Here is a 24,457-nt window from a genome sequence, read left to right as displayed (position 1 = left end):
AAGATCTATATGGAGAGGCTTGGAGGTTGCTGGCCTAGAAGTCAGGAGACCAGCAAGAAAGCCAGCATAGTACCACAGTGGAGAGTTGGAAGAGACTTAGTATGAAATGTATATGAAAAAAAAAAGTACCCAGGTGCTGGTGGCCCATGTCTGGAATCCTATCTACCCAGGAGGCTGAGGTCTAAGGGACAAGGTTCAAAGCCAGCCTAGGCAAGAAAGTTTATGACACTATTACCTCCAGTTAACCACCAAAAAGCCTGATATGGAGCCGTGGCTCAAGAATGCTAACCTGGAGCAAAAAAACTTAAAAGAGATAGTACCCAGGCCCTGAGTTCACACTTTAAAGACACACACACACACACACACACACACACACACACACACACACACACACACACACAAAAGAAAAAAGAAAAAGTAACAAGACAGTAATGGATGGTATGGGATCACACCTAGATTTTCATGTTGGGCAGCTAAAATAGAAACATGAAAACAACTTTGGGGACAAGATAATGAGCTCAGGGTTTGCTCAGTTAGGTGTGAGGTATTTAGGTCAAATGCAAACCTGTGGTATGTATTAGTTTCCTTCCTGATCTTCATTGCAGTTGTTTGCATTTTGGCTGTCAGGACTTTATTGATTATGTAAAGCTTCTTGTATTTAATTATGTAGACAGAGAGCTGGAGTTGTCAAAGTTTGAACCCAATTTTGAGCTCTTTGGGAAAAGAATTAAAATGAGCTTCAATAAAGGCATTTCTATCCTCAAATGACATAAGGAATTATACATGGACACAAAGGCAAGTTAAGGTGACGCAGATTGTGAGGCAGGCTCCTTAAAGAGTCAGCATAAAAAGAAAGAGGAGTTAGGCCACAGGTATTCACAGTACAAAAGGTGTACTCAACCAGAGTGTGTGTTTAACTTCAGAAAGTATTCAGTGTTCATTCTGATGATCTAGAAGAACGTCAGGTCCACAAAAGAACAAAAAACCACAAAAGAACAAAAAACCACAAAAGAAGTTATGTTACCTTCTTAAGATACGGTACATGTCATAGAGGTCTTTTCCAAATGTAAATGTTGAGACAGTTCCATGTTGGGACATCAACAATTCTCATGATAACTTTCTCTGTAGAATACCATACTCTTTTGCTCTAACTGAGCTTATTGCTAGTGTTCCCACAGTGAACAAATGAAACATATGGCTTAACAGTGAATTTCTAGGCAGTATGAGTCCTCATGAGCTTTGCAAAGAGTGCTGTAGGCCATGTCTTGTGAGACCTGATTAGTTGATTGGTCATGTCTTGTGAGACCTGGCAGGTTGATTGGTAGGGGTTGACAGAATTGTGTACTATGAGAAAGATTAATGAGTAGAAGTATTTTTCACTGTCACAATCCCTCCTGCTTTCCAATATCTGTCAACTTATTGAAGTATTTTTTCTACATAAAACAATAATTGAAGAACATTGGAGACTATGACAACTGAAGAGTTCCCCCCCCCCCCCCCAAATATTTTACAAACATAGATTCTCTGGCTAAAATTCTTGGAGTGAGTAAGACATACTACATGATCTCATTTATATGTAGGGTGTAAAAAAGCCAAACTCACAGAAGTAGAGAAAAGTGGTGGAGGCCAGGTGGGTGGAAGAGTGGGAGATGTAAGTTAAAAAGATGCAGATTTCTAGTTAGACAAGAGTGAGCTGAAGCTCTGTTAGACATCATGGTGACTACAGTTAGTAGCGATATATAGTGCATTTGAAACTTGCTAAGAGAGTAGGTTTTCTAAAAATATCTCACTGCAGAAAAAGTGAGTTTATATACAGGCTGTACAGCTTTATTTAAATGTTCTACATTGCATATGTCTATCGAATCATTCTAAGAAGCCAAGGGACAGTGGCCCATGCTTGTAATCCCAGCTTCTCAGGAAGCTGAGATCTGAGGACTGTAGTTCAAAGCCAGCCTGGGCAGGGCAATCTATGAGACTCTTACATCCAATTAGTCACCCCCCTCCCCAAAACAGCCAAATGGAGAGCTATGGCTTATAGAATGCTAGCCTTGAACCCTAAAACTAGTGGACAACATTCAGGCCCTGAGTTCAAGCCCCCAAATTGGTGTGCATACACACACATATGCACACACATGCACCATGCTATAGGTGTACTCTTATTCTACGTACTCTTACTTGTTGAAGAAATAAACAAAATGAGTAAAGTAACATAAAGCAAATGTGGAATCATGCCCTCTTAGGCTCTCTGCCTGTCCGATGGAATTTAGGGTAAACACTGAATTCTGTATAAACACTTTTTATGTGATGACATCTATATTTGCCCTCTCTTTCCCCAACAGCATGAACAGGCTGAACACCTTGCCTCGAGGATTTGGCTCTCTTCCAGCTCTTGAGGTCCTGGACTTGACTTACAACAACTTGAAGGAACAGTCTCTCCCTGGAAACTTCTTCTACCTTAGTAAGAAACTTCTTAATTCTATAAATCTCCTTCACATTCTACTTTTTGAGTCCTCATAGAGTGGAAATTTATTTGCCAGGGCCCAAACTCTTTAAGAGAAATTATTAGGCAGTTATATTTTTTTCTTCATAGATTCCTTTTGAATATTCCTTCATAGTTCAGCAGTATTTATACTTGATATATAGTTTTCTGACACTGCTGGGCAGAAGTGGTCTTGGTAATGTCATATTAACTTTCTAAGAGAGATTTTCTTCCCAAATGAGATAAAGTCTCACATTTAGTTAAGTACTTTGACTTTTTATTTTGTTTATAAGGAGTGTTCCATGCCAAAGAAAAGTAGGAAGAAAGAAAAGAAAACATTCTCTCCAGTTGCTGTTAATTCTTTGTAGATCACTTTCTGAATGATATTCCAGATAATGTTTTTTTTAAAAAATAGCCATTAATAAGTTGCTAACCATTTTAAATATTTCCAGCCAGGATTCGTTTTTTAGGCCTTTAAGAAAGTACACTTACTGATGTTGTCATTTTTCTCCAGTATATAGACAAAAATTAAGAAATTGTTAGTCATGGATGCATATTTTCATATGCAAATAAGTCCCTGGCAGCAGGTACTCCTAAATATTAGGAAAAATGGACTTTCTGAGAACTATGAAATGTTCATGAAAAGGTTACGTCCCTGAAATGAATATTCTGCTTCTCCAAACAGTGATTTCTACGGCATTCAGGAACTATGAATATTCTGAGCTACCCTCTATAATCTTATTTTTAAGCCTATGTACACTGCCATTTCTAGACTTTCTCAAATACCTGAAAGCAACTCTAAAACGTTTTCTTAGGGGAGGGGCTATTTTTATTAGCCTATAGTACATCTGCTTATAGTCTGGTCTTTTATTTCTGAAATACTGGGTTTTAACATTTATTCTTAGATTGTTTTTTCACATCCATTGTACAAGATGGGGTTCATTTGTCCATGTCCATATATGCATACTATATACCTTGAGCAGACTTATCCCCTTGGTCATGGCCCCTCATTTCATCTCCTCCTTTCCCAAAACCATCTCAGCTGGCTTTACTGTTCCATTGACACTCATGCAGCACTGGGTGGGGCTTTGTACTTGACTGACAGGTGTTCTGCACTTGAGCCATGCCCCACTTCTAATCTCCCACCTTTGTTGTTGTTGTTGTTATTGAGCATAAATAGATGCTCTATAATTTTTGCTTCAGGAGTTTGGCTTCCCTCCTGCATGTCAAATGTTGGAAACAAAAAAACTCCTATTTAATTATGTTTAATTTTGACTTTACTCTCTTTAACTTCACCATTCTTTCCCCTTTGTCTTCATGTACTTTGTTCATTCAGGCTTATAGAAGGAAGTCACAGTAATTAGTCTGACTAGAGGAGTGGTGGATTGTGATTATAGCTCCCATCACCGGTATACCCTCAAAATATTTATTTATTTTGAGCATCGTTCTGTTTTGAGCATTGGCTCTGCTTCTGCAAAAGGGCTCTTTTGTTCTAAGGATTGATGTCAACGTCACAGTGTGTGTTAGTCTGGATGCCAAAAGTCACAAATATGAACCGGAAGTAATCGAGAAAAATAGCTGTCTTTTCTGAAAACATCACAACAGTGCCAGAAAGTGCCGGTGGGCACCCTTGTTAATTGTGTCAGTCCTCTTGGATAAAGATGTTTTCCCTGGATACACTAGCCACACAATCAGCCAGTAAATCTAAGTTTGACCTGCTTGTTATTATAGTGAGCCCCAGGTATGTCACCATCTTCTCGCCAAGCCTGGGTTATTAATCAAAGCTGACTCGTTCGTATTGATCAGACCTCAAACGGTTGGTTTCTGTGCCACTCTGTTTATATATTGCTGTTTAATTTGCAGCCACCCTGCGTGCACTCTATCTAAGTGACAACGATTTTGAAATCCTGCCTCCAGATATTGGGAAGCTCACGAAGTTGCAGATAGTAAGTAATTTATCTAAATTCTTAGAAAATCAATTCACTCCTGCAGCCCCCGTAGGAGTCGAATCAAGTCAATTGGAGCAGGAGTAAGGTTTGTTTTGCAAGAATGAACCACTACTCTTGATCCTGCTTCTTGTTTAGCCAGACACTCGCAAATAAATGGTAAAGATTGTGCCTTAGAGGAAGAAAGGGCAGAGGAGAGGATGGAGGGGATTGGGGTGGATCCTGTTGAGCACCTCTTTAGGAGAAAATTGTTTTGACAAGTCCTTGTTTTCTTATCCGTAGCTCAGCCTTCGGGATAACGACCTAATCTCACTGCCAAAGGAAATCGGGGAGCTGACCCAGCTTAAGGAGCTCCACATTCAGGGGAACCGCCTGACGGTTCTGCCCCCAGAATTAGGTACGGTACTAGTGAATGATCTTAGTTCTGGGTTTTATTAGTAATCATTTTCCCCAGTGCAACAACTCAGGACAGCCTCTCTCCTCCTCTTGGCAAATGCTGTCTTCCCAGACACTGAATTCTGATTGTTCTGAAGAGCATTGGTCTCCGGCTGGAGTCCAGCTGTTAAGGGTTTGTGCCTTCCAGAACCCAAGTTCGGCAGCTCTAGTCCAGCATTGTAGAAAATGCTGATGAAGCAGGGCCGCTCCTGGCATGCAGCAGTAAGAAAACAAGATTAGCAGTCACCATCCTATCTATGGTACCTCATTTACTAGCTGGGTTAGGTTCTTTCTTTGGAAGGCTGAGTTTCACTGTGTACCTCCGTTCCCATTCCTCTCTGCCTCCTGAGTGTTGGTCCTACCTTTGCCTCCTGAGATGACAACTGTATACCACCATGCTTCCTTGCACCTCCTTCCCACCGAGTCTTTCCACCAGTGGTTCCATTGCTAAAGCCAGGCCACCCTTCCTCAGAAGGTTCTTGACGTCTAGCTGTTCCTCTGCCTCTTTTTCTGCTCTCTAATCCTTTCAGCCATGCCATTCTCACAAACAGCCCTTGTTTGCTTTTCTGCACCAAAATACCACAAAGTATCCAAACTGTATTGAACTCGCACTTCTTCAAAAGCATCTGATGCTGTGGTACTTTTCAGGAAGCCAGCTATGATCAATGAGAATGTTCAGTTCCCTGCGTGCAGGGTTATTTCTGTCCTGTTCCTTGCTATCGACTCAGGACCTACTGCATGTCTGGCAGGTGATAGAGGCTCAAAGAGAAGTTACTGAGTGAGTTGATGAAGTGAATATGGTACGGGCGCCAGGGCCTGTGTTTGCCTTCTGCCTGGAGCTTCGCTGTCTGGTATAAACGTCATCAAGCACAGTTCCCACAGTCCACAGCCTCCTGTTCCCACAGTCCACAGCCTCCTGTGACGCACGCTTGTCCTGGAGGACAGCATTCTTGTTGGTGTGGGGCTTGGGGAAACACTAGTCTCTAAGAGAAGCAGTCACCTGAATTCATGACATGAATGCAAAGTTTCATCTCCATTATTTCCCTATCTTCTATAGCATGGTTGTTGGAATCAGAAGTCCAGAGATTTTTTTTTTTAGTCTAGATTCTACATAAAAGAGAAAACACGTTGAATTTCTTTTTCTGTATCTGCCTTATTACATTTAAGGGGGTGCTGTCCAGTTCCATCCATTTTCCTGCAAATGACATAATCTCATTCTTCTAAGTAGTATACCATTGTGTCTATGCACTACATTTTCTTTATATTGGCATGGATCATTAGCTAGTTTCCTATCTTTATGATGGTGAATAGTTCTGCAGTAAACCTGGTTTGCAGATATCTTCTGTTATATGCTGACATAACACTTCTTCAGGTATTTTCTCATGAGTAGGCTAGCAGGATCTCGTATGGTACTTCTATTTTTAGGAGTTTTTTTTTTTTTAGAAACTTCCATACTAATTTTCATAGTGTTTGTATTAGTTTACATTTCTAGTGTGTACAAAGGTTCCTCTCCAGCATGTGTTGCTTGTTTCTTGATGATTTCTCTTCTGACTGCCAAGGCCTGCATTTTGAGGAAAAGGAAGCAATGCATCTTACCTAATCCTCACTTGGGAAGGGGAAGCAGCCCCAGAATTAATGGCACGAGGGAGGTGGAGTGCACATCTGTGCAGTTGTGAGCAAAGCTGTATCATCTTGCTAGTTTTCCCACTCCTGTGTTGCACAATTGTTTTGTGAATGAATACTTGATTGGTAGGTTTTTGCATCGCTCTTTTTCCTGAGTCCCCTACTTGGTTTTGTGGCTTGTTCTTGATAGACTCCTGTCTGGCTGCTTGGCACCTAGAAATCATAGAACCTTTCTCTGTGTTCGTCACCCAAGTATTTCCACTGGGAGAAAAAGTCACATGGCTCAGCCAGATCTGAAGGATGAAGAGGGACAAAATACTACTTTTATTTTTCCCTTCTCTTTATTTTTGGGACTTGTTTACACAGTAGTCATTTATTTCATGAGTAAAACAAAGACCAATCAATCTCCTGAGTTTTCCTTGTTGTTATAACTTAAAGGCATTACATATCCAGAAATGAAGTCTCTTCTAGAACTAGGCACAATTACTTCAGTATCCCATGAAATCTTCATAACTTTTTCTTTGAGAAAAGAGGTCATGGCAGTTACCAACCTGACCTAGAATAATCAGGGAACATAGTAAATAAACAAGCACGTTCATTGTTCTTCCTTGTGGGCAATTTCACGAGGTAACTCAAGGCAGCTTTCTCTTCCTATCTGAGTTGGTCTTCTCTGTCTAAATCCTGCTATAGTTAAATGAGAAGAAGAAGGAAATCCTGCCCTGTCCAGTTACCTTGAGAAGTAGTGTTACTGCTGCTGTTGTTCTGCTTTTCTTCTTGGCCTTGTGAGTCCACGTGAGACAGCGTATCACGCGGGGCTGGCCTGACAAGGCTTGGTCCTTGTTTCTGCAGGTGGTGACATGGAGTGCAGGAATGAGCAATAGCTGGCCTTTTCCCTAATTCACCAGAATCCTCACCTTATTGTTTAATATTCCTAACCAAATCCAGTCAAATGAAAAGGGAGAGTTCCCAGTGCAAGGCCATAGAATGTTTTATATAATTTTTTTAACTTCTCATCTATTTATTTTCATTTTCTTAGGCCAAATCTCACTACATTCCCCAGGCTAGTCTCCAACTCACTTGTGAGGCTCTTTGCTGGCCTCTAACTCACAGTCCTCTTCCCTCTACTTCCTAGTCACTGGCAAAAAGTCATTTTAACAGGGTATAGTTCTTCTGTTATTCCCTGAATACTTTGGGGGAGATTTTGTTTGTGGAAGGGTGTCGTGGGGGTGGTCAAATGGAGGTTAAAATCGTGTGCTAAGCATAGCTTGTTTCAGATGCTTCTTGTAGAAAATGTGCAGGATGTCAGTGGAGACTTTTATGGAAGTTCTGCTAGTCCGTTCCACTCACCCACATCCCACACGCTTTCTTCTGCCCCACCTACTGCCACTCACTGGATCGTGTTCATACTGACGTTTACAAATCCTGTTTCACTGTCTGCACTCCATCTTCTGCCTCCCCCCTCCCTCTCCCAGGCAGGCGGTGCCTTTTACTGAGGAAGCCACAGGGACCGCGCACAAGGGGACTCCGGCCCCTAACTCTGTTAACATTATTTTTAGTACTTCTCTTTTCTGGGCCCTGCAGGCAAGGTGAGGGCCAATCCTGGCCCTGCTGCACTGGCAGAAGCCTGCTGGGAGAAGCCCTGAGAGGCACAGGTGTGGTGCAAGAGCCTGGGAAAGGAGCTCTCGATGGGCACAGAGAAGCAGGCTTCTGAGATGAGCCAGGAAGAAAAAAGAGGGAGAAAAGAGGCAGGAGCAGGAGACAGTGGGACACAGGAGATCCCTGAGCACCAATGTGTATGGTGAACTATTTTCTTATTTTGTTCTCTTATTTTCGTTTTTCTTTGGTGAGTCAAAGATGCTAAAAGAACATAAGAGGCAGTGGCTATTTTTTATTGAATACATAAACTGCCCCATCAGGTGTTTGTTCATTCATTCATTTTATTTAGTGTTGGTACTGTAGCTTGAATTCAGGGCTTCATATTTTCTGGGTCCTTTTGCTCAAGGCTGGCACTCTTCCACTTGAGCCACACCTCCAGGTCTGGGTTCTTGCTAGCTATGTGGAGATGAGTCTGTTAGATTTGTCTGCCTGGATTGTCTTTGACTCACAGTTCCCATATCTCAGTCTCCTGAATCTCTAGGATTACAGGTATGAACCACCAGCATCTAGCCCATTAGTCATTTTATACAGAACTTATTTGAACTTCCAACAATCCTGAGAACCCCTGCTGAGGACACCAGGGAGTTAGATGGACAGCTGGAAGGCAGGACTCTTGGTCCTGGCATGGTCCCTTCCCCAAGGGGGCCTTGCTGGAGTCATGGCTATGGGTTGGTGTGGCGGTTTTTTTGGTCCTTTTTAGGTCTGGATCATTTATAAACTGTTAACTATACCACTTATCCAAGTACAAAACAGAATGTGTCAGATGACTACTCATGTGCTTGAGGCTACCATTAAATTCGATAGAACTATGCAGTTACCTTAATTGATTACACAAGATATCACAATTTACAAAGTAGTCTTCTACACTTAGCCCTCCTTTGCTCAGGGTGAGGAGCGCTCTCTGGCCTCTTTTTAATGGGTGAAACTAAAATAAGTTGTGGCACATGATTGACACGATGTATTATTGACATGGCTTGCTATTTTGGGCTTCAAAAAGAAATATTCCTGTGTGGGGCTGGGGATATAGCCTAGCGGCAAGAGTGCCTGCCTCGGATACACGAGGCCCTAGGTTCGATTCCCCAGCACCACATATACAGAAAACGGCCAGAAGCGGCACTGTGGCTCAAGTGGCAGAGTGCTAGCCTTGAGCGGGAAGAAGCCAGGGACAGTGCTCAGGCCCTGAGTCCAAGGCCCAGGACTGGCAAAAAAAAAAAAAAAAAGAAATATTCCTGTGGATACTACAAATCCATCAACATATTGATATGAAGCCTATAATGAGGAATGACAGCCTGTACTGATTCCAAATATGTTCCCTAATTTTATTTGAAAAATACAGTGCAAAGAACAGAAAGTTTTTACTCAACTTTGAATTTTGTCTTGCATTGTATCACCTGCCTTTGTTTTGTTTTTTACATTTTATTTCTGTGATAGTATTTCTTTAGCTAAAGCTTCACAACACTAAGCATTTCCCCCTACATCCCATCTTTTGATTCCCGTGTGTTATTTAATAATCAGAACATGATTTCTTCAAGTCTCTTCCATGATATTTTTGAACAAGTTCTGCTTTGTATATTCTATTTCAGTGAATTGCTAGCCTCAGAAAATGCTTTAAGCATGGGTTTTAAAGGTGCTTTAGTGAGTTGTATTTCTACCTGGTGAGTTATTACCTTAAAAGGGGTGGGAAGTTGCAATGGATAAAGCACTTCCATTCATAGTATAAATTTCAGGGCGCTCAGTGTCGGGCTCAGTGTGATTGAGCACGCACATCAATTCGTGTTAGCACCAGCTGTTACGACACACCACTGTTTACAGTGGACATCCTGTGATTTAACAGGACATTAAATGGCTCCTGACCTCAGAGAAATTTTGGCAATGCTGAGATTCCAGGTTCAATTTCTGTTATTTCAAAGTACTTGTCTCCTGAATACATATACAGCATCTTAGGTTTATAGAGTACCTGTCTCCTTTTGAAGCATCACCTGAGTATTATGGGATATTATAATTCCATATGAAAAATAAACAAGTGTCACATTGTATATGTGACTATGAGTGTTGCTTTTGGGGGGTATCCAAGCTGTGTTGTCCATGCCAGAAATTACTGTACTGTGCCAAATGGGATCATCTTATTCCTCATCACAGATTGACTTCTTAAAAAGTTTTGCACGTTAGTTACTTTCCAGAATAGTTCTTAATTTCCAAAGCAGTCTACTGCATGCAAGCTTCTACCTGTGCTTCTGTTTAAGTCGTAGGCACTAGGCTGCTTTCTCATGTTAGTAAAGACTCCGGAACTCACGCATTATCCACATCTGCTAAATGGTGTGAACAGGCCTTGTTACTACCTCTGTGGCCTTTATAGTTCCTGTTTAGGAAGAACGGCCCTTCTGTTGGACAAACCCTATCTATTCCCGTATCACTGCGGTGTGGGATGTATTTCTATTACCTGCTGGGTTTTGAAAATAGTGATCAATGAAACAGACTTAATTCTTTCCATTATGAAGAAGAAATACTTTTTGTGATTCAGGGGATCATGTAGGTTTAAAAAAATATTTTCCTTTTTGTATGCCCCTGATTTTGACTTATAAATATTTTAAAATGTTTCTACTTTGTTCCTGAAAGGTACAAAGTTTTTTTGTCTTATGGTTGTTTTTTTATTTAAGTTTTATCAAGTGGTTAAAAGTAGGAAGAAATAGAAAGAGAGAAAAGTTTCCTCTTCTCTTGCAGAAAATGAATGTTAAATGCTATCTTATCTTTGTATGGTTTTTTTTTTAAATAGAAATATTCTGATCTCATAAAAATTTGGTATGTTTTCTTCTTTAAATGTTTGAAATAACTCATGAGTAAAGCCATTTTGAGTCTTATGGGTTATTTTTCCGGATTTGATTTCATTTATTAGTAATTTCCTAGCTCTTTTTTTTCTTTTTCTTGTTTATTGTCAAAGTGATGTACAGAGGGGATACAGTTTCATACATTAGGCCTTGGGTACATTTCTTGTACTGTTTGTTACCTCCTCCCTCATTCCCCCTCCCCCTGCCCCTCTCCCTCTCCCCCATGAGTTGTTCAGTTGGTTTACACCAACTTTTTGCTTTTGGAATTCTCTTTTTATCCTGGTTCAGCCACTGTGGAAAATGGTAAGATTCTTCAGAAGGCTTAATATAGAGCTCCCCTATGACCCAGCAGCCCCACTTTTGGGCATCTACCCAAAAGACCATAAACAAGAACACACTAAAGCCACCAGCACAACAATGTTCATCGCAGCACAATTTGTCATAGCTAGAATATGGAGCCAACCCTGATGCCCCTCAGTAGACGAATGGATCAGGAAAATGTGGCATATATACACAGTGGAATTTTATGCCTCTATCAGAAAGAATGACATTGCCCCATTCATAAGGAAATGGAAGAACTTGGAAAAAATTATACTAAGTGAAGTGAGCCAGACCCAAAGAAACATGGACTCTATGGACTCCCTCATAGGGGATAATTAGCACAGGTTTAGGCTAGTCACAGCAGAGGATCACAAGAGCCTAATAGCTATGCCCTTATGAATGCATAAGATAATGCTAAGTGAAATGAACTCCATGTTATGGAAGTGACTGCTATATCTCTGTTGTAATTTCTTTCAACATGCCATGTGAAACTATAGCTTCCATTGTTGATGATCCTCTTGTATCCCCTTCCTGTGGTTGTACCTGCACTATCACTGTATCTTATTTGAATACACTGGAAACTGTATATACTGGTATTAGAACTAGGGAAGTGAAAGAGTCTATGTTTTGTGGTAAAGTTTTAAAATTCAGATTTCAGAAATTTAGGGCTCTTCAGATTTTTTCCTCCCCCCTCCCTCCCTCGCTCCCTCCCTCCCTTTCTTTCTTTCTTCTTTTTGCCAGTCCTGGGGCTTGAACTCAGGGCTGAGCTTCTTTTTGCTGAAGGCTGGCATTCTACCACTTGAGCCATAGTGCCACCTTGGGCCTTTTCTATTTATGTGGTACTGAGAAATAGAACCCAAGGCTTCATGCATGTGAGGCAAGCATTCTACCAGTAAACCACATTCCCAGCCCCCACGTTTCTTTAATTCTTGAGTGAGTTGGTAATGAAGAAATTTTGTGAATTTAAGTTGTTCTGTAGTAAATGTAATGACAATTTCCATGTTATGCATGATAGGGGTCATTTTTGCTTTCTATTGTTTCCTCTTGTTGTCCTTCTAGTTAGGAATTTTTCAATTTTATTACATGTCAAAGAACTAGTATTGTAATTTTATTGAGTTACTCTATAAAGAACTAGTATTGTAATTTTATTGCGTTACTTTACTCAGTTCATCATTTCATTGATTTCCTTTTTCTTTGCTCCTGTGGCGTACATACTTGGGCTTTTTAAGCTGCTTGAAGTGAAAGCTCACCTCATTGAGTTTCAGCCACTCTTGTTTTGTAATGTAAGCATTTCTGTAAGTATATGTTTTCCTTAGTCCTTACCTTAGCTGTATGCTTTCATTATCTTTCCATTTAAAATGCTGTTGATTTCTCTTTTAATTTCTTCTTTGGTGTTTCGGTTATTTAGAAATTGAGAGATATTTTGGTGTACTTCTATTTTCTTGTTGATTCAGTTTACATATTTCAGAATCTTTTTGCTACTTGTTTCTAACTTGCATTGTGACCAGAGTTTATATGGTTTTAATCCTTTAAAATACATTGCCTTATTTTATAGCCTGGCATATTGTCTGTTAGTCAGTTTGCCATTTGCCCTTGAAAAGACTCTGTAATCTACCCACACCCCACAAATGTAATGGCAAATGGTTGCAACTTCCAATACTACTGAATTTATTTTCTACATTATATATCTTTCACACAAGCTAAGAAATAAATGTTTTGCATTTCATGCTGTTCATTATTTCTGGTGGTCTTCATTCTTTGCTACAGATTCCATCTGGTATCATTTGCTTTCATCCTGAGGAATCCCTTAAAATAAAGCTCTTTTGGAAAGCAAATTCAGCTTTTCTGATGAAACAATGCAATTTGTTTTTTGTTTTTTGGGGTTTTTTTTTTTGCCAGTCCTGGGGCTTGGACTCAGGGTCTGAACACTGTCCCTGGCCTCATTTTGCTCAAGGCTAGCACTCTGCCACTTGAGCCACAGCACCACTTCTGGCCTTTTCTATGTATGTGGTGCTGAGGAATTGAACCCAGGGCTTCATGTATGCGAGGCAAGCACTCTTGCCACTAAGCCATATTCCCAGCCCGAAACAACAGAATTTGAATAAGGTAGATTAATTTATTTTTGCAGAATTGTGACTGTTAAAAGTCCTATATGAAGGACCAGTACCTTCTGAAGGTTGTAAGTAAGTACCTGTTCCTTGCCATGTTGATGGCTTGTCTTCTGTGTGTCTACCTAGTCTTTCATCTCTGTAAACTTCTTCCTCTTCTTAGCACACCAGCCACACTAGACTGGAACTCACCTATAGCATGGCATCTGTTAAGTCTCTGTCTCAAAATGTAGTCACATTTGGGGGTTAGGACTTAACATGAATTTGAGGGAGGGAAGAAGAACACAATCAGCCTATAACCCCCCCCCCCACTGCTCATATCATTTTGTTCATAACATTTTATTCATAAGCTTTGGTGTCAAATTTCATATCCCTTGATATTGTTTCATTGTTCGCATGCATATTTAAATCTTCACTCCTTTTTAATATTACGGCTGAATTCTTTTAAACTATCATCTTTAGACTTCAAGAATCTCCAGTTCTTTTATAGAGTTACTTCCCCCAAAGTATATATTTTTACATCTGAATCTTTCATATAATTGAATTTTAAGATGCCCTATTATTTATCCACGGACCCTTTAGTATAAGAACTCCTACCCCCTAGCATTTCCTGTTTTAATCTTTGATCTTTAGATTCCATTAGTGACAGGCATGGGTGTAATTAATGTGTATCTCATAGATTTTCTTCTAGTTTATATACAAATGAAGAGCAGCTACCAAGCCTAGAATACATGAAGGGGTTGTACATAAAACTTAAGCTACAGCAGGGGAAAAATCTTTCATTCATTTGGTCTATTGTCTTTTGAAATCTAGTTCATAGGGTGTAGTAGTAGTTGGCTTCTGTTTCTCCTTGCATTTTAAAAGGTTATGTGCTACAATGTGAGACAAATAAATCAACAGTTCACTACAACAGTGCTGTAGTCAGTTACATAAATTGCCAGTGAAACACTAAATCTGTCACTTTGCGTGTTCTGACCATTTAGCAATTGGAATTCTGTTAGCAAAGAAAGCTGACTGGAAACCAAAGAAGCAAATCCAATGGCAGATGCAATTAGTAAGATCAATGGTTAGTATTAAAGGTTCATTGCTTGGTCATTTCAGTTGACCAAGTGAAAGCAATTGCTATGCAAAAGACTTGGTGAGCTGTAATTTGCTCTGAAGGAATGCAGAAGTGAGGTGCCCAACTTGGACTGTGTGGAGAATGCTTGTCTTTAACTTTGTGTGTTGTAGGGCAGTCACTTAAACATCTGGTTTGCTCTTTTCATTCACACTTTTAATTGACATTTCAGAACTTTGGCTAACCCACTATGCTTTGGTTTGCTTTTTTTTGTTTGTTTGCTTTTTGTGTGCTCTTGTTTGTTTGCTACTTTAGCTATTTACTTGCTTCATTAATAAATATTCTCTAATCTATTCATGTCCTTCTTAATTGTTTTGTGAGTCCCTGTTCATCATAAATGACTTTTTTGTGACTACCAGTTTTCTGACTGGCAGATTATAACCTTAATAAATAAAACAAGTTACTGCAAACACCAGTCTGAATAACATTGAGTTTTCTGTTCTAATATGATTTTATACCTTTACATCTCAGAGCCTTATATAAATCACTTTTTGCATACATGAGGAAAGTCATAAATTAACCAAAATAATGATGCTGGTGATATTGCTAGTCTGTCTGTCTTTCTTTCCTTCCTTCCTTCCTTCCTTCCTTCCTTCCTTCCTTCCTTCCTTCCTTCCTTCCTTCCTTCCTTCCTCCCTCCCTTCCTTCCTTCCTTCCTTCTTCTGTTTGTCTCTCTCTTTCTCTCTCTGCCAATCCTGGGGCCTGAACTCAGGGACCTGGGCACTGTCCCTGAGTTTGGGCTTCATGCATACTAGTCAAGCACTCTACCAGGAAGTCACATTCGCAGACCATTTTTGTTAGCCTCTTAATCTTCAGTTCAAATGTGATATGTAATCTTAAAAATGATATTCCTATTAGATGGATTTACTTCTCTTTCTCAGTTTTGTGGATTAAGAAACGAGTTCAGAGTGGATAAGTTTCAAGGTCCCAGAATAGGCCCTCCTCCCCTCATGTTTTCAATCATCACTTCTGTAGGAGTAATTCAGTGGTAGCTTCACCAAAGTAATTAGGACTCTATTAAGTATTCATGGTATTTATGTTGTTCCAGGTCTCTGTAAGCCTGTGGAAGGCATAGATCTTCAAACACAGATCTGTTTCTCTTGTTTATTATTATTATTATAATTATTATATTATTATTTTAAGCAGGGAGGTATCATTTTAACAAAGCAATATATGAATACTGTATATCTTTATCTAACACAAATTTATCTCTAAGACAGCTAATGTCCTAATGAAACCTGAGGAATGGTTAAGAAACTATGACACTAAGATGGTATAATTGTAGCAGGAAAGCAGCTTGGGCAAAGATCTCGCTGTGCCTTGTCATAGTTTTAAAAAGGTTTCCATTGGTCTTTGCCTGGGTTTTTGTAAAAATATATCATAGAGTGAGTAACTTCCTTAAAATGCAAGATTCTAGGAAGCTCAAGGTCAAGGTGCTGTGTAATTTTGTTCCTAGTGAGGCCCATCTTCAGGTTTCCACATCCACATCTTGCTGTGTGCTCACATGGATGAGAAAAATGATCTCTTTCCACTCTCTTCTTGCAAGGACACTAGTCACACACGTGAGGCCTGCACCCTGGGACCAAATCATCTCTGAAGGTCCCACCTGCAAATCTAATCTCATTTGGAATCAGGGTTAATAAACATATTTTTTGGAGGTGGGGACAAACATTCCATCCATAGCAAATAAAGATAAGACTGGAGCTCAACACCAAGAAAGGAAGGGAAATGGGAATGTACGATGGGAAATGGGAATGTACAATGTACAATATCTGCTCAACACAGATTGAATTGATTACAAGGCTATTATCCTCATCTCTTTGTGTACCTTCTTTGATCACTCCTCAGAGCATCCTCTGCCTTTCTTTCACTTGGGTACTCCACGGCTGATTGAAAAGCTTGGAAAATTACTCTTACAGAATCTGCTAATATTGTATTCCCTATTTTTCCAAGATAATATTATATTCCCTATTTTGCTGAACTGTTTTTTTCACTTCATGAAATTATGGAGTACATAAGAAGGCCAATGAAAGTTATGAATTCTTTCAGAAAAATATAGTCTAGGATCATGATTCAACTAGTGTAGCACTTACCTAGCCAGCTTGAGTCCTGAGTTCAAATCCAGGTAATGCTAACAATCCCCCCCCCCGAAAAAAAAAAAACAACAAACACCCTAAGTACCTAAGGATTATGATTCAAGGCCAGCCTGAAGGAAGAAAAATCTTGAGACCTCGTCTTAGCTAACACAAAGCTGGTGGTTAAGTAATTACGAATGCTGGGTTAAGTAAATTTGTAAATTACATACTATAAAATGTCATGTTTAGAGAATAATGACAAGAAAGATAACTCTGTTTATGTTCATTTTCTTACATGATTGGTCCTGCATTGGCCGAAACTGCAAAATTCAGGGATAAAGATGATCTACCATACATATTTGACCCATTGGTATAAAAATGACACAAAACAACAGTCAACTCTCTCCAGTTCCAGTTCCGATAGTATTAGACTTTCTTAACCACAATCAATTGTGTTGAAGACAAATTGCAAAGCTACTTTTCATTCTCAATCGGAAAAATAAACAAGAACAGATACACATTACAAGGGATGATGGATGACCAAGTATCTAAAAGACTGGCCAACCTTGCAAGCAATCAATGAACTGCAGATTCAAACAAGTTACCACTTTTTAATATATTGATTAACAAAGAGTTTTAGAAAATAATAATGCAAAATGACGAAGGGGCTGGTGAAATGGACATTTTTATTGCTGATTGGTGGTAACTTAGTGTGATCATTCTAGACCACATTTTAGTAGCACACATCAGCCTTCCCATTTTTATTGTAGTTCATTTTGTTAAGAATCTATTAAGAAATAATCAAATCAGGAAAAGTTGTCTCATACACACACACACACACACACATATACATATCAGGACATATCAGGGAAAAATTCACAGTTACCTCATAGTCCATTAACAGAAAACTAAGGTAGGCTATGAAGTATAAAATGACCTGGAAATGCTTGCAACAGCTTTTTGTAAGATTCAATTCAGAGGGTGATTCCAGTAACAGAGACTATTCATATATCTTCATAAAAAGTTATTTGTTCATGTCTCTATAATATTCTAGATTATTTTTGTTTCCATTTGTGTCTCTCCCCATCCCCCCCCACCCCAATTTTTCCAATTTGTCTCATCAACTTTTAGACTATATCAGGATTGCTTTTACTTCACAGAAAACTACCCCTAAATCTAGTGGCTAAAAACCAAACCATTTCATTTACATACACTTCCATCTGTCAGGACTGTTTCAGCTTCTGATGGCTGTCTCGTGAATCTGGTATTTAGTGAGGATTGGTTGATTGTTGGGTGCTATAACTGGAATGAGTAACTCCAAAGTTTACGTGTTGGGAACTCAGTCCTTATGTTCACATATTGGTCGGTGGTGGTATTTGAGGTGGAGCCATTGGGAGGTAATGAGTGTCAGATGAGCTCGTGAGCTTGGAACCCATGGGATGGGATTAGTGGCTTCATCAGAAGAGTGACCTGAGCTGACTTGCATGCCCTTTCACTCTACACGGCCCTCTGCCTTGTGATGAAGTAGGAAGGGCCTTACCAGATACTGGCACCTTGCTACTGGACTTCCCAGTTCCCAGAATGCTGAAGAATGAATTTCTTTATAAAATGTCCATGGTGTTCTATGGCAGCAGCAGAAAATGAAATCTAACCCTGGGTGTTATATAACAACCATGGTGTCAGTATTCTGTCTGGGACGAGCATTCTCACAATTCTCTTTCAAGAGACCTGTCACTGTCTGACAGGGTAACTTGGGTTTGTTCTTATGTAGTTTCTTCAGAAGACAATGCAAGTTTCAGTTCCTATACACCAGGTACAAAGATGTGTGTACTGCCCTTCCCAAACTCTGCTTCACTCAGGTTTGCTAAAGATCCATTGTTCAAAGCAAGTCACCTGATAATCCAGTCACTGGGCAAAGGAACTGTAGTATAGAGCAGGGTAGAAGACATTATTTAAATCTTTTACCAGTATATATAGTTTCCAGTGTACTCAGATAAGATACAGTGATAGTGCAGGTACAACCACAGGAAGGGGATACAAGAGGATCATCAACAATGGAAGCTATAGTTTCACATGGCATGTTGAAAGAAATTACAACAGAGATATAGCAGTCACTTCCATAACATGGAGTTCATTTCACTTAGCATTATCTTATGCATTCATAAGGGCATAGCTGTTAGGCTCTTGTGATCCTCTGCTGTGACTAGCCTAAACCTGTGCTAATTATCCCCTATGAGGGAGACCATAGAGTCCATGTTTCTTTGGGTCTGGCTCACTTTACGTAGTATAATTTTTTCCAAGTTCTTCCATTTCTTTATGAATGGGGCAATGTCATTCTTTCTGATAGAGGCATAAAATTCCATTGTGTATATGTACCCACACTATCACTGTATCTTATCTGAGTATATTGTAAACTATACATACTATTAGAACTAGGAAAGTGAAAAGGAATATAAAAATCAAGAGACACAGGATAAAAAGAAAAACGATTACAAAAGCAATACTTGGAAAACTGGTGTAAAACAACTGAACAACTCAAGGAGGGAGAGGGAAAGGGGGAGGGGGGAGGGGCGAATGAGGGAGGAGGTAACAAACAGTACAAGAAATGTATCCAAGGCCTAACATATGAAACTGTAACCTCTCTTTACATCACTTTGACAATAAATAAGAAAAAAAATCTTTTGCAAATGATCTTTGGCACAAGCAGTGAGGTTAGTGCCACAAAAGAAGGAAAATAAACCCCAACTCATCTGGACCCTGATTTTATGCCTACTAAGAGTGAGAGTGAGAATGTTTGTTTCAACTGCATGGTGGATCTCTTTATTTTGTGATTCCTTTGTGACTATGAGAAAGAAGCAAGGAAGAAAGAAGTAAGCAAATAATGGCCACATACCTACCTCTTTCCAGCTGTCATCTTGTCACCTGCATATTACTACCACTCCCAGCCTCAGTGGCCTGGTACTTGGACTCATCCATTAGCTTTTCATTCCCCTCATTCCTTCCTCCCATATCCAGGGAAGTTTTGTTCCTGTGGAAACCACAGAGAGGTTAACAGAAGCTTAACAGGAGCGTGTTCATTTTATGGGTATCATTTAGAAGTGGATTTTTGTCCTGTCGTGTCAATATTTTGTAGGTTTCTATAAGGACTCAAATCTAGTTAATTTGAAAGTTCTTGGTGCCAGGATCCAAAGTATATTGTTTTACACTGACTTTGCGTAAGAGGAGGCAAGGACTTTCATAGACATTTTGTGAGTAGTATTTTGAGACCTTGAGCAGTTTAAGAAATTGAAAAAGGTGACATTGTGAATAGTTGAACAAGCCAATGCAGGTATTTTAGAATTCTGTATGTTAGTCTCCTATTGCTACTGTAAGAGAACAGCTAAATGTAGTGGCTTAATCACTTGGCTTTTCCCTTGCACTGCTGGAGTTCAGGAGTCCAAGGTCAGTTTCATTGGGTTGGAATCCAGGCGTTACTTTGTTCCTTCAGAGGACCCTAGGAGAATCTGTTTCCTTGACCTGTTTGCTTCTGGTGATCACCTTGAATCATTGGCTTCTAGTCCCCTTATCCTTCAAACATATCACATCCCGTTTCTATCTGTTTGGACCCATCACCTATCCTCTCCCCTTAGTCCTCTCCCTCACTTGTGTCAAAGGACTACTGTGACTGTGTGTTAGCCACACCCTAATCATTTCCCATCTGAGAATCCTTACCATAATCAAATCTACAGAGTCCCTTTTGCCTCGCAAGTCCCAAGGATGAAGACATGAATGTATTGGGGCAGCCATTCTTCGTCCTTCCCTTCATCATACACATGAGCTTCCTAGTTCTCAAGTTGCCCTTGGGACCAAATTCCCCGGGTCCTGGTGGTTCCAGCGCTCGTCTTCTAGATTAGCTGGCTGTCCTGCAGAATATTGCTTCATAACTTCCCACTCACAGTTCCACTGGGGTTGGCTGTGGGGTTTGATGCAGGATGTAGATCTGTGTATGACTGATTTTTATTACTCATATTGAGGAGAAATGAGATTTATACCACTTGTTTCCCTCATTCTATATATTCATATTATGATTAATAGTTTTTGACACAGATCTATTTTGAAATATGAGTCTTCAGTGATGTACTTTGACAGCAACGATGTCATACTTTTTCTCCTATTCTAATGGGAGTAGGTTACAGGGATTACGAGCTCCGTGTTCCATGCCCATGGAACCAACCGAAGATGTGTCCAGAAATATCACTAAAAATGTCAACCACAGAACGTGCTTTAAAATATAATCTTACTTGCAGTTTTGAGATGTACAATTTGTTAAAGACAGGGAGCCCTAAGTTATTTCTTTCTTCCTCAGAGATGCCAGATGGATGTTGAAATACGTCCAGTTCTTCGTTTTTGCTTCTGATAATCTTTTTTTTTTCTTTTTAAGTTTGTGGTGGTGTTTTGGATCCTTATCAGTGCTTTCTCTCCCCTCAACACCCTATAGCCTGGCAGCCGTGTGGTTGCCGTGGTACCTGTTCCTGAAGGCTGTCTTACAGAGAAATATGGCTGTTTAAATAGCACAACTTGTCATCTAAAAGTAGAAGTCATTAGCACAACGCCGCTTGGCTAGTGGTGTCTCGAATACTGTTTTTAACGTTTTTCTTATTTTATCACTTTGCTATTTTCTCATGTCACCACTGGAAACTGAAAGAACTGCCTCACAGTTGGAATGCAGAGCAAAAAAACAAAGTGGAAATTCTCCCTAAGACTCACCTGGAATGTACACCCCCCTCAGCACTCGGAAACCTTGTGTATTTTTAGAGCTGCACACTAGCAAGTTGCAGAGGCATTTTTCTACCTTGAGCAATCATGGATGATTACATGTTTGTAGTTACTGGTCCACAACTGACCAGGCCTTCTCCTGTTTCCATGTGCAAAAGGAAATTCTGTTGGTTTCTCTGTAAACTTTAATTGGCCTTCCTTGTGATTTATGAGTTTGCCAGAAGCATGTATATATCTCAGGAAAAAGTAAGATGTTGGTTTTCAGTTTAGTGGAAACATCAAAGCGGGGGTTATGGACTCATTTATTACCCATTTTCCCCCACCCAGATAGTTACAGCCGAGGTGCAGCCAGGCAGAACAGCCTCGCTTCTGCCCAGGTGAGCGGACTGTAAAGTCCAAGGCAGCTGTCACTGCAGGTAAGGGGAGGTGGCTCCCCGGGTGGCATCTCTGTAAATGCTACCAACTGGATCCCTGTGTCATCACAAGGAACGCATATTAATTAGTTCCCTTCAACCTCGTTCCTCATTAACTCCAGATAAAGTGCTTGAGAAAATGATCTGAGGCTCAGAGTGTTGGGTTTGGTACTGGGAAAACTATGTAAGTCCTCGGAGGGTGTTGACTCGTTCTGTCTTGAGGGGATTAAGCCGTCTGCCTTGAACCAGTGTCTCACTATGTGCAGTGGATATTGAGAGTAGAAAGGGGTGGTTATGCTTTAGAACATTATTTCAAGGGTTTCTAGTTGTTTGTCGGTAGAGTAGGGAGGGCGGTTGGACAACGGGAGTCTATTTCATTTGTTTATGTACTTAAAAATTTATCTTTAAGTAGTTGTACAAAGGAGTTGCCATTTAACTAAGCAGATGGATTATGAATATAATGCATCTTGATCAATGCCACCCTGTTCGACATCCTCACCCATCCCTCCTCACGCCTTTCCTCTCGCTTCTTAATTTTGCAGGATATACATTGAATTCTTGACTACCTTCCTGCCTTCTTTTCTTTATTTGTCTACCCTTTCCCATGACCTCACCCCATTCCTTTCAAGTATTCACTGAATCTATTTTTTAAACCTACTAATTCAATTTGTAGAGGAAAAAAAGATTGTGTTGATATCATAAAAATAATGTAATTACCTTATTTTACAGAATTAAAAGAGAAAGTTAAGCATATGTTTGTTCAATATCTCAACACCTTCGAAATAACAATTATTATGTTTTATTGACCATAGTTCAAGCTATGACTCAAGTTCAATATGTCAAGATGGGGGGGAGGGTAAATCAAGTGCTATGTGTTATTTAATGGTTATTTAAATAAATGAGTAAAAATTGGAATTTAAGAAGTACTATAAGGTAAATATAAAGGGCAGATGAATGTGGTGCTGGAGTTTTTATGACTAATCACTTTGACAGACATTATTTTGGCCAGTGTTGGATTAACTTACTGTTTCAACAAACCAGAAGACGAGGCCTGAACTAACAAAGAAAAAAACAAAAGCAGAAATTTCTGAGGTTTTATTGATATTAATTTCTCAAAGTTTATTCTAAAGTAAAAGAAATTCTAGAATATTTATAGTTAGTGTGTGTGTGTGTGTGTGTGTGTGTGTGTGTGTGTGTGTGTGTGTGTGAGCCTTGGGGCTTGAACTCAGATCAGAGTCTGGGTGCTGTCCCTGAGCTTATTTTGCTCAAGCCTAGTGTTCTACCACTGAGCCACAGCCTCACTTCTGTCTTTGTGGGGGTTGAGATAAAGAGTCTTATGGATTTTCTTGCCCAGGCTGGCCTTGAACCTCAATCCTCAGATCTCAGCTTCTTGAGTAACTAAGATTACAGTCATGGGCCATCAGTGTCTGGCTTACAGCTCTATTTTTGAATTATTTTTCACCCAATAGAATGATGAAGTTTTAAATATGTTGTTTTATTGCCTACATTTAATTGTCAAGTAGCTTTCTAAGAAAAGAGTTCCTATTATATATCCTGTGTTTTTGCATACTTGGCATTATTACCCCATTTCATGCTTTGCTGAAACAAATCACTCAAGACTGGGAAATTTGGAATGAATAGAAATTGGTTTCTCACCGTCTGGTGGCAGGAAGTCCAGTAACACAGCATCTGGAAGGGTTGCTATCTGAATAGGCCTGCTCTCTGTTTCCAGGCTGGGAATGTCTGTGTAACTTCCAGAGGGGAAGACCATTGTATTCCTACTTGGCAGATGATGAAAGGCAAGAGGGATGAACTTCCTCCATCAACCCTCCCTGAGACCCCTGACCCCTCGTGTCATTCCCAGGGGTCCACCTTCATGAGCCAGTCACTTCTCCATACTCTTCATTTTAGGTTCAGTTTCAACATGAATTTTGGAGGGCACCAGAACATTCAAACCACAACACTGGAACATGTCTATGATCTTCTTAGTTGGTAGACCATTTGGGATTAAAGATCTTGAGAGGCTTTGAATTGTGCTGGAGTAAACACACACACACACACACACACACACACACACACACACACACAAGAAACTCGAGTATGAATTTTTTTCTTTCTTTAGCAGCCACAATAGTTTATTTACAACTGAACTCTTTATAAGATATTTACAAGACAACCAATTTTACACATCAGAAATGATGTCGAAAGTATCAATTACAACACAGACAACAATATGAAATGGGCATAAAACAAAGATGAGGTGGACAAGCAAGCAATTTCTCTTAATTTATTAACACTAGCTTAAACTCTGTTTAAAAAAAATAAGGAATGTTGTTTTAGGAGAATTGCAGGACCTTCAGTTAAAGATTGAATTTCACAGTGTTATATCCCCCAAAATTTTCCCCTCACATCCAGTATGAATTTTCAACTTACTTGGTAATTTCTTTTTCTACTTGAGTGCTGTAAGATAACTTACTCTCATTCATATTCATTCACATTCTCTATTTATCTGTAACCTATCTCTCACGTAGTATTTATCAAAGTGTAATATACATAAGCTTATAGTTCAGTGAATTGTGAACATGTGAAAACACAAGCACCAGCTAACTACATGTCAAGAGCCCCCACTCAGAAGTCCTTCTACTCTTTTCAAAAAATTATTATAATCTTCAAATAGCTGTGCAAAGGAGTTGCCATTTAACAA

At 39.7% G+C, this 24,457-nt stretch overlaps 1 protein-coding gene across 2 annotated transcripts in view; it reads left to right on the top strand.

Annotated features, from left to right (window-relative positions):
- The window catches only part of Rsu1 (Ras suppressor protein 1), a 166,312-nt gene that overhangs the window by 37,163 nt on the left and 104,692 nt on the right, over positions 1-24,457 (top strand). For both annotated transcript variants that reach the window (XM_048368019.1, XM_048368020.1), the window contains exons 5-7: positions 2,340-2,458; positions 4,343-4,425; positions 4,708-4,822. In XM_048368019.1, coding sequence (XP_048223976.1) covers positions 2,340-2,458; positions 4,343-4,425; positions 4,708-4,822 — 317 coding nt within the window. The remainder of the gene's footprint in view (positions 1-2,339; positions 2,459-4,342; positions 4,426-4,707; positions 4,823-24,457) is intronic.

This window comes from Perognathus longimembris, chromosome 18 (assembly GCF_023159225.1).
Source record: "Perognathus longimembris pacificus isolate PPM17 chromosome 18, ASM2315922v1, whole genome shotgun sequence".
Classification (NCBI taxonomy): domain Eukaryota; kingdom Metazoa; phylum Chordata; class Mammalia; order Rodentia; family Heteromyidae; genus Perognathus; species Perognathus longimembris.
The sequence above is the reverse complement of the archived record's forward strand: the minus strand, read 5'-3'. Positions and strand labels throughout refer to the sequence as shown.